Here is a 10,663-nt window from a genome sequence, read left to right on the forward strand (position 1 = left end):
AGCATGACCTGTTGTCATGGTCGGCTAATTGATCGGAAAAAAGGTTAGATTTTAAGTTTGGTCGTAATGCTTGGCTGGACACGTCTTGTCAGTTCTGGTCACCAGTTTTTGGTGCATCTTTGAGAAAATGTCGTTCATCTTTTAAACAACGGGCAAAAAAACTCTAAAGTCTGGAGGAACTATGACTTTACTGTGTGGACTGATTTACATGTTCTCTTTTTGCCTAACTCATTAATAATTACAGTACACAGTGGTTTGACAGTTCAACTGGTGTAACTTTTATTTTCTTGTCAAAGTGTCTCTGTTTTATTGCCTTATTTCTTTTTTTTAACTCTACATAATGACTCTGTGAAACGTGTTGTAAAGAATATTTGAAATTCAGTATGAACCAATAAATCTGTACGTTGGCTATGATTGTTTGTTTCTATTTTTGACAGCTTTATTCAAGCTGATATTCATCTGAGAATCTTTTGTTACCGGGGTAATAAACGAAAACACCACGGTGTCATTCACTACTGTCAAAAAAAGTAGCGACGGAACATTAGCGGAAGTTTCACTTTTCTCCCACGCTTATTGGCTGCGTCAGCAAAAGCCACGCCTCTTTCAGACGAATTGTTTTGCCAACAATAAAGATGGCGAATGGACCCGCGTAAATTGGAGGTCTCCGTTGAGGTAGTAAAATTGAACAAACGCGGGTTTTTTCACGTTTCAGTGCTTGTAATGTACACATGTTACCGGGCAATAGATTATAAAAGCATAAAAGGGGTTTTGTAGTCCACTTTCCAGCGGGTACGGCCTAGCTTTCAGGCAAAGCCTCAGTGTTTCCTGAGTCGCCTTTACCGGTCAGTTGGCTGCAAACTGGCGTAGAGAGACGCAAGACTGGAATGTGCTGGCTGTGGAGAGACTAAGTGAAAAGGAAGGGGGTGTGTTTGTGTATCTTAACGAAAGGAGGCGGGAATTAGTTTAGCTCACTGTTCGTTACCGGCTTAATGAATGACGGACGTTTCATTTACAATCCCAATGCTAATATTTTTCCTGAGTTAGTCGCACTTTGAGTCTGTTTCCTTGATCTTCCTGGTTGGAGTCTGTCTAGAATTCACGCAAGGTAATGACGGAACCTTTTCCACTCTGAACTGGTCTCACTGGTTCTTTAAGTTGACTGTAGGCTCCATCTTTTTTGTTTGTTTGTTTGTTTGACAGGACCTTATGCTAATTTCAGGGCTGCCTACATCCCAAAACAAGAAAAAAAGCTGACCAAGAGGAAGCCATGGCTTATGAGGAGTTAAAGGGTAAAGAAATTACTGGTTATGTCACTCCCCATTGTGTTTCTGATGTAATGGCAGCAGCAGCATCATGCTGCAGGAGAATGTCTTGAGCAATGATGGGAATTCTGCCTTTTCTAAAGCATTTTTGGACAAATGTCATATTTTAGAGATGGGGGCAGACGGGGGCCTCGTTGCTGGGCGTAGTCAGAGGGAGAAGAGGAGATCCTACAAGGATCTGTTACGAGAGGAAGAAGAGATCGCTGCAGAAGTACGAAAGTCCTCCAAGAAACGCCCAAAAGTATGGGATTTGTCTTCACACACTGTAAGTTGATGCTAATGCTGATTTTACAGTGGTGTAAAATGTGTTGCATTTGTTCAAATTAGGATTCAGAGCTTTTCATGCTGGGAGGAGACCTGCACAAGAAGAAGAAGAAGCACAGTGACGACCACCATTACCGAGGTGAGAGGTTAAAACTTTGATGAATAAGAATTTTATTTATTTTTTTTGCATTCTGGTTTGCAAAATGATACAAGCTCATGCAAAATGAATTGAAGGCTTCTTTGAACCTCAGTTTTTATGTCTTACTGTAGATTTTAATTGGATTTAGGGATTTAGGACTTTGACTGGGCCATTCCAACACATGTTCATTACCATCTAAATCCTCTGATTGCAGCTTTGGCTGTGTGTTTAGGGTGGTTGAGAATTTCTGCTATGTTATCTTAATTCTAATTGAAATCACAGTATTTTCCAGACTATAAGTCACATCAGTCAAAAAAAGTCTCATGAAGAGAAAAATAAAATCAAATAAGTCACAAGATCAGCCAAACTGTGAAAACAAACTGTGACTTATAGCCTGGAAAATACAGTTTGTTTAGTTTTTCTTCTGTCAGCGTCCAAAGGCGTCCCCACAGCATGCTACTGCCATCACCGTAGTAACTTCTGAAGGGTGCAGCACTTTTTAGATTTTTATTGGTTAGAAAAAGAAAGAAAGCTGTGTATGATTTTCATCAATCCCCACAATTATGCACTATTTTGTTTTAATATATCTATATATAAATTTCTCTCCAAAGCAACATTAAACTTTGATTTTGTAAGGAAACAAACTGGAATAAATTCATCGGTGTGAATACTTCTGCAGTGTATAGTGCGATAATGTGCCTTAAAGGGGCAGTTTTGTGTAAAACCAACTTTTTTGAGCTTTATGTTATGTTATGATGTTATTCCCTCACAAAAACACGCAAAATGGGGGCTGCCTTGATTGAGAAATCCTTTAATTTGCCATGGCAACCATTCAGCTGTGCAAAACACCTGGGTGGTTCTAGCTCCGCCTTCCAGGACGAAGTTCCTCCTGCCGTTTCCGACCTTCTTATAATGGCTACTTCTTGGTGCAGCGCTGGTTAAAACTTTAACGGGTTAAAAGAAGAGCCATGTTGTGACGACTTCCTGAAAGCGGAGTTTCAGAAAGAGCAGGAGCTTCTTAAAGAGACAGAGGCCCAATTTCAAGGCGTTTAAATTACAATGTCAAATTTCCTTTAGGTCATATTTGATAAGAAATAGCATTTTTTTTAACAACTAAAGTTACCATAGTTACTTGATTGTGCAGGGAAATGACATTATGTGGCAGGAAAACACATAATCATGTTTTACTTTTGCAACTAGCTTGAATAACTGTCATTTCATCGTCTCCGTCAGATCATGACGGCTTAGGCCCGCCACCTCATAAGAAGAAGCACAAGTCAGCAGAGCGCTCTCCGCCTCTTTCCTCCCCATCCCCGGCAGACACGGCGATGGGTCTCCTGCAGGCCATCACCTCCCCCTTGGCGACGGGCTCCGACCCCAGCCCTCACCTGCACAAGAAGCCCTCCTACCCGACGTTCTCCTCGCATTCCTCCAAGGACCGCAAACGCGAGGGCAGCGGCGGTGGAAGCAAAGGGAGCCACTCTTCATCGCACTCCCGCCCCATGTCTCTGTCGTCGTCGTTCAAGAAGCACTCCTCTTCCTCCTCCAAGTCGTCCCTGTTCCACGGCGGCGCTTCCAAAGAGGAGCCGCTGACGCTGCGCGAGGCCGACGGGCTGAAGATGAAGCTCATCATGTCGCCGGAGAAGGAGGAGCCCGAGAGCTTCCCGGTGACGCCGCACCCGTCCAAGGTCAGCGTGAAGAAGGAGAAGGACAGGGACAGGATGCAGCCGTCCAAGTCGCCCAAGAAGAAGGCGGCGCAGAGCAGAGAGCCGCTGCCCGTGGTGGGGAAGGAGGTGGAGGTGGAAGGTAAAAAACCCCCCAAAAAACCAAACGTAAATGTTTCCAGATTCGAGACGCACCGATCTCAGAGTAATACCTGCATCGGTCTACATGTTGGGAACAAATTCCACAGCAATGAGCCTGATCCATGGGTAGCTCCATGGAGTCCAGGTGCAAAAAATTAATTCTATAAAGAATCGTAATTCCTAATCTTGGAAATTCTTATTTGATTCAAAATCCTCCAGAATCAATTTTAAAATACGTTTCAGTTGAACGTATTTGCTGCTTGTATCACAGTACAGAACTTTATAGAATTGGTTTAAATGTTTTGTTTACACTGTAGTTTTCTCCTTTCAGGCAAAACCGTTTCTATAGAAAAATTGTTTCACTATGAAATCATGACCCTAAAAATCAGAATTGAATCTCTAGACACTGAAAGATTTGCATCTTTGCTATTCAGGCTAATTCTATGCTTTATTATTTATTTTACATCATATTTAGAATTCCTAATCATACTTTCTGCACAATTTGCAGAAGGTTTGTGGTAGTTTTATTTTTGATGTTTCACCAGAATAGTCAACATTGTTTTCATCAGTTTCCTTATTTTATTTTATTTTTTTACATTAGCTATTATACTCCTAACTGTACTGGTGCAGAGTCATCAAATAAATGTGTAATTCAGCGCATTTATGTCAGTGTTTATAAAAAGAAACGTTTTAAGTCAATTCAGCACCGACTTCTGTATTGTATCGGAATTGGCTGATACCAAACCTCAGATATCAAGTATCGGAAATGAAAAAAGCAGATCGGCGCGTCCCAGATATGATATTAAATCTGCGGTACGCAGTCATTGCCATATTTAGTTTTCTTCTAAATGCTGATTCCTCTCCTCACCAGGTCATTACGGAGGAGGCGTGGGAGACGACAGCTCTTCATCTGGTGGAGAACTGGAGGCTGGGGAACTGATCATAGACGACTCATATACGCACATGTCCAAAAAGAAGAAGAAGAGCAAGAAAAGCAAGAAGAAGAAAGACAAGGAGAAGGACAGAGACAAGGACAAAAGTGGAAAGGACAAGAAGCACAGCAAAAGTTTTGGAGGTGAGTTCTCTGTTCACTCTCTCTGTTTCTGATTTTGTGATTGTGTCTCACTTTTCTCATGCTGGAATGCCTCCATTCCACCAATAAAAACAGCCATAAATGACGTCATGTACAGCATTCCTGTGTTAAACATTAACCCGCTATGCTATGATAAGGAATGACGGCTACAAGGAAAGACATTGACAGGTGAGCAAACGCTCAAAAACACTCAATACTGTGACGGCACTTCCTGTCCTGGAATATCTTCTCAGTTCTGATGTAAATGAATGCAGCAGAGCAGCAAACCGCAACACTTTCCTATCTGATTGCAGCTGCCCTGGTTACCGTTTGCTATGGAAACGCTTGATAACCATTCATACTTCATGGCTGACCAAAAGCAAACAAAAAAAGTGTGAGATGTGGTCCGTCTAAAACTCTGCAATGTCTTCCTCTTGGTGCCATTTTCCCCAGAATCGTCAAGAAGCCACAGTCACTCCCATCCCACTGTCAGCCATAGTGCGGTCGGGCCGATGTACGCCATGAGCAAACCCATCACTCCCCACCACCAAGGCCATGACGGAACCACGGAAAAGAAGAAGAAGAAAGAGGATAAAGACAAAGACAAACACGAGAAGGAGAAAGAAAAGGTTTCATTTCAGGTTTTATTTCTTAGGTCTTTTTCAACTTCCTGTCCTCTTATTGGGCCCTTTTTTTTTTTCTTGTAGACCAAGAAGAAGACAACAACAGCGTATCAGGTGTTTTGTAAAGAGTACAGGGTGAACATAAATGCAGAGCATCCAGGTTTAGGTGGGTAAACGGACATTATTCCCTCATGTTGACCTAAAGCTCTCGTAGCAACGCTGTGTGTGTAATCTGCAGATTTTGGAGAACTAAGCAAGAAGCTGGCAGAGGTGTGGAAGTCAATGCCTGAGAAAGACAAACTGGTGAGTTTTTGAACGTATTATGAGGTAAACCGAAGTATTTTTCAGGTCTGGATCAGTATTAATTAACTATTCGGTTTAAATATTTAGTTTCAAAGTTTCATTTAGATGCCATAGATGAATGATGTCTGTTTTTTAAAAATGGGCTAGGGAGGAGTGAAATCTCTGACTGTGGGAAGGTTCTGAATTCTGACGGACTGTTTACCGGTTCTGCTTTAATCTCAGGTGTGGAGGCAGAAGGCCCAGTATCTGCAACACAAACAGAACAAAGCCGAGGCCACCACTGTGAAGCAGAAGTCCTCCAGCGACGGCAAAACCAAAGGTACCTGGGAGCTTTGCCTCGTAGCTAACAGGGGGATGCTACTAAATATTCTGTAGCTTCTGCCATTTTTGGGGCTGTTTTAACTATTCAAATAGTGAAACAAAGTGTCAGCGCATCCTTAAAAACACTTAAATTCACCCATCTAAAGTTAAGGCCTTAAAATGTCTTAAATTTGTGCAAGTTGGCCTTAAGTACGTAATTACAGGTCTTAAATTTAGTCGTAGTTGAACTATTTAATCTCATTTTATTTTTTTCTCATGGGACTTTTCTGTCTGTAATGATCTGGCGTAAAGATGATCATTCCTTTCTGTGACTCGAGGTAGCTGTGGCTACCGCTAACTAGCTGCTAATATACCCTTACTAGCTAGCTAGCTTTAGTGCGTCTATCATGGGTAAAGTGTAAATTTATCACCGGCTGGCTGGACAGCGTTCGTCTTCGCTGTTGACTGCTATATAAAATACGCAATTATCATTTATACATTTCTGGCTTAAATTTCATTCTTAATGGTCTTAAAAAGTCCATAAAAAGTCTTAAAAAGTCTTAACTTGTGTTGGTGAAACCTGCAGAAATCCCGTAAAAGACTCCGCTCTTTCTTCCAGCTTTCATTTCTGCTATTTACAGCTTTCCTAATTTTGGAATATTTATCCATTTGTTCTTTTTACGTTTATTATTTTTTTTCCTGTTTTTGTTTCAGTTGGAATCGCCATTCAGAGTGTTTCCAACATAAGACGCCTGGCTGTAAGACATTACATTAGTTTTGTCAATGAAACAATAAGGAGAAATTTGTAATTTTGGCTTTAAAGTCTAAATGAAACGGGTCCAAAGACCTAGAACAATCATTCTTGGTGCTTTAGAACAAGAATGATGAAAACAAGAGGTTTCCTCTTTGAGCGTACAAACATCTTGTGGACACGCTTCTTAGTCAGTTTGATTAAAAGGTTTGCGGTACTTTGTTGACATTTAAACCTGCGAAACCAATCTCCTCATGCTGTTTCTCAAGCAGATGTTTGCTTTTCTAGTATTTCTTCTTATTTTCACTCATCAGCTCTTTAGCATTTTCAGCAGAGACATCCAGCCTGTAGCATTCCCGCTACATTTATGCAGGAAATGCATTTCTTTCTTTTTTTTCTTCCTCGCTGTGTGATCTAGTTGCTTTTGTGTCTAAGTTGCGGTTTTCGCCATCAGTCGTAGGAACGGCGGCGGGGCTGGTGTCGCCGACCAGAACACCCGGCACCGTGTCGCTGTCCCCGGCCCGGGTGCCGGACGTCGACCCCATCGACGCGGCGGCTCACCTGCAGCTGCTGGGGGAGTCCCTGTCGCTCATCGGCCATCGGCTGCAAGAAACGGAGGCGAGCTTCCGGGTCGCAAATGATTAAACATGGAAGAAAAAGCTAAACGCACAATTGGAAACCAATAGAGCCTGTGAGTGACGGTGTGTTGTTTTTAGGGGATGGTGGCAGTGTCTGGGAGTTTGTCCGTTCTGCTGGACTCCATCTTGTGTGCGCTCGGCCCGTTGACGTGCCTCACAGCGCAGATACCGCAGCTAAACGGATGCCCTCGAAACGTCCTGGTAAGGATTTTTTTTAGATAGATATAGATATATATCCATATCTATATATATTTAATCGTCAAATAAACCTCTGGTTGAAGACTAGTGGTGTTGCGGTGTGTGTTATGAACCTTTAAAAAAATAAAACTGGATGCTCTCAGACAGAGAAAGCCTCTGAGCTTCACGGAGCGTCACCAGCATTTTGAATCGGACATGCAGAGACGTTGTTTGGTGTCTTTTATTGTGCAACACAAAACAACCCAACTAGAAGCATCGCTGCACAGCGGTTACAAACATCCGTCTTAGCAACGGTCATCTTTATCATTGGTGGAGCAATACTGCCCCCTATTGGCAATGGCAACTATGTCAAACTGTGACTGGTGATGAATGATTTACTCTCTATTTTTATAACCAAAGTGATCAAATCTTTGTGATTTAACCCCAAGAACCGAACACAGAAAACAATATTAATTTACATAAACTATGTGCCACACCTGTCTGTTCTAAACTTTTGTAAAAGCAAACGTCTACATACATGTACCATCTTGTGTTTGCATTACTTTAATGTGCTTTTGTTTATGTATCGACATTATCATCATATGATTCCTCAGTCAATATATTGACATTTTTCAATTCATACCTGCCATTTTTGTCATTTACGTTTCCTCAATATCTGCCAGCTCTACACTGTTACATGTTTACTGTAGTCCAACTTGGTGGGGTTAGTTTGTCAGTCGTACACTTTTCTTTCTCAACCTGTCGTACATGGGTCATGGAAAATTATATCGGAGGTCATGGAGAGTCATGGAATTTATTTTTTTTCTGAATCCCAGTGGGAACCCTGAGCCATTATATCATTATGTTTGTTGAAAATGGGTCTCAAATCGACAACATTATCATTTATCACAATCATTTCAAAATTAGATATTGTGACAGACCTGCGTGTCTGGAGTTGAACCTGGACTCTGTTATTAAGTTCACATACTGAGATCACACACCGCAGTTTTTCCGTTAAATAATTAGATGATTCCTTAAGGCACTTTGGTAGGACTAGACTTTATTTAGGGTTGTCAGATTTAAGATTGATAAATATAAATGCACATGTTTCCTTTTTTTTAAAATAAATGTTCTGCTTCCTGAAATCTTTTCTCCTCCTCCCCCGTCAGTCAAACACCTTGGACAACATCGCCTACATCATGCCCGGACTGTGAGGATCCAGAACCGGAGCGACCAACCGGACTCCGATCCTTTAGAAACCCTCAAAGTTTAACTTAAGCCACCGCTTGGCATCGGGAAATCTAGATATTTCTGGTTTCGACGTGTTTTTAAAAGAGTATTTTTTTAGACGATGTCTCCTAATTTTGTAAATGCTGTTTTTTAAACGAGACCATTTTATTGTACATGTTTTGCCGTCTGTTTTACGAGAGCTTGAACGAAACGTGCTGTGTCGAATGAAAGGGAGCATTTTCTCACCATAATAGGATTCCAATTGTATGATTGTGGTTTTTTTTTCTTTCTTATTCATGTAAAAATGTGATGTGTGCTGTCCGCTCATCGCTAGGAAATATTTCCCACGTGTGAATAGTGACTGTGTTTAAAGTACTTGTTTTTATACTGACGTCATTTTAAAAGTGTGCAGCTTTTAGGTTTCCACTGTGTTTTGAGGAAATGTTGGACAAAAAAAAACGCAACTCTTGGTGCAACTTCATCCAACTGAAGAGCTCTTCCAGTGTTTTCAGTTTACAACTGAGCAACAAGGCAACATTAAACTGTTTCAGTGACATGGGAGTGTGTTTGAGTCGCCTACTTTTGAAATACTTTCCAGAGATCAAAATACGCAAAACATATATATAAAAAAATTTTTTTTTTTCCAGGATATTCATATTTATTGTGCAGAGCAATGCGTATTGTTTATTGCTGTTCATTTTTGATGATTATGGCCTAAAGCTGATATAAACCCAAACTTTGATTTCTTCGAAAATTATTGATATTAAATAAGACTAATGACAACTTTAGCTTTTAATACAGATTTGTCTATTTTAAAAATATGTCCATATACCATACAGTCATTCGTTTAGACGATACGATGTTTCTCAAAATCACAAGTCTGTCATGATACGATTTCGATTTCATATCGCAATTCTGCGACTGATATCCAATATATTCTCATCTAACAGCCATTTAAATATATAACTTACTCAAACATATGATTTGACTAAATTATTACAAGCATTTAAATAAAAAGAAACTTTTATTCATGAAAAATATGTATGGTCTCACATTTCTATGACGACATATTAGGGTCATTGTCGATAGAGGGGGAAAAAAAACCTCAAGACTAATCCCAGAAATGTTCTGTAAAAAGCCAAGGATATTTCGGAGTTAAAAAGTCCAAAATTTGTGAGAAGAAAACTAAGATTTTGAGATTAATCTGAGATCTCTTAGTAAGAGCTTGGAAACTCCTGAGTTTCAAAAGGGCAAAAATGTTGGACTTTCGAAACTCTAAAGTTTCTAAAAGTTGCAAATCCTGGCGTTTTGAATCTCACCAATTTCCAAGTACTTTCTAGAAATTTTCTGAAATTAATCTCAAAATTGTATTTTTTATTGTTTTTACTTTTCTAACTCAGAAATGTCAAAAAAAAAAAAAAAAAGTCTTGAACATTCCTGAAAGTAATTTCAAAATTTTATTTTATTTTTTGCAGAATTTACATTTTCCCCTGATGTTTTATGGCCCTAATAGGCCGTCATACATTTCTTATGTTTAAGTGATGTTTTTCCCCAATCTACCACAGATAATTAATCGCCAATTAAATCTTGAGTAAATATTAGATAAAACCCTGTCAGTGGTGTTGCAGGGAAAAGAAGGAGGACCCACCCAGATCAAATTCTGCTCAAGGCCCCATGCTAGCTTTTTCTATGCCTGTGTAACCGGATCCCTTCTGCGTTGTGCTGGTTATTGGATGTTAGTCAGGCCGTGACTCTGTTTGGCTTTCAAAGATTTATTCTGACGAAAATATCCAACAGAAAAACAATAGTTACAAGCTGCCCGCTCCAAGTCCTCTCCCGCAGGACAACATGACAAAAGGGCGGGATCATGTCTCACATTAAATAAAATAAACCTTTTTTATACAACATACCTGACGAAAATATCCAACAGAAAAACAATAGTTACAAGCTGCCCGCTCCAAGTCCTACACAAACAAAAATACATAACAGAAATCAACTTAATAAATCTACAAATAAACTGGAAGTATTTAGATAGAAAG

General features: G+C 40.2%; 1 protein-coding gene across 4 annotated transcripts; it reads left to right on the forward strand.

Moving 5' to 3' along the window:
- The first annotated feature begins 601 nt into the window (after positions 1 to 601).
- hmgxb4a (HMG box domain containing 4a) lies at positions 602 to 9,185 on the forward strand. Of its 4 annotated transcripts, none has more exons than XM_032586768.1 (13): positions 602 to 1,105; positions 1,201 to 1,289; positions 1,433 to 1,563; positions 1,650 to 1,725; positions 2,959 to 3,531; positions 4,402 to 4,605; positions 5,056 to 5,231; positions 5,310 to 5,391; positions 5,464 to 5,528; positions 5,751 to 5,847; positions 7,034 to 7,197; positions 7,296 to 7,418; positions 8,564 to 9,185. In XM_032586768.1, exons 2-13 carry the CDS (start codon positions 1,268 to 1,270, stop codon positions 8,606 to 8,608), a joined length of 1,758 nt encoding a protein of 585 aa, XP_032442659.1. In that variant the 5' UTR covers positions 602 to 1,105; positions 1,201 to 1,267; the 3' UTR covers positions 8,609 to 9,185. The 4 variants fall into 4 exon arrangements, with proteins under 4 accessions (XP_032442659.1, XP_032442660.1, XP_032442661.1 ...); XM_032586769.1 differs by having other exon boundaries at positions 1,220 to 1,289; XM_032586770.1 differs by having other exon boundaries at positions 614 to 672.
- Positions 9,186 to 10,663: the final 1,478 nt, after the last annotated feature.

The sequence above is a fragment of the Xiphophorus hellerii genome, chromosome 16 (genome assembly GCF_003331165.1).
Source record: "Xiphophorus hellerii strain 12219 chromosome 16, Xiphophorus_hellerii-4.1, whole genome shotgun sequence".
Taxonomy (NCBI): domain Eukaryota; kingdom Metazoa; phylum Chordata; class Actinopteri; order Cyprinodontiformes; family Poeciliidae; genus Xiphophorus; species Xiphophorus hellerii.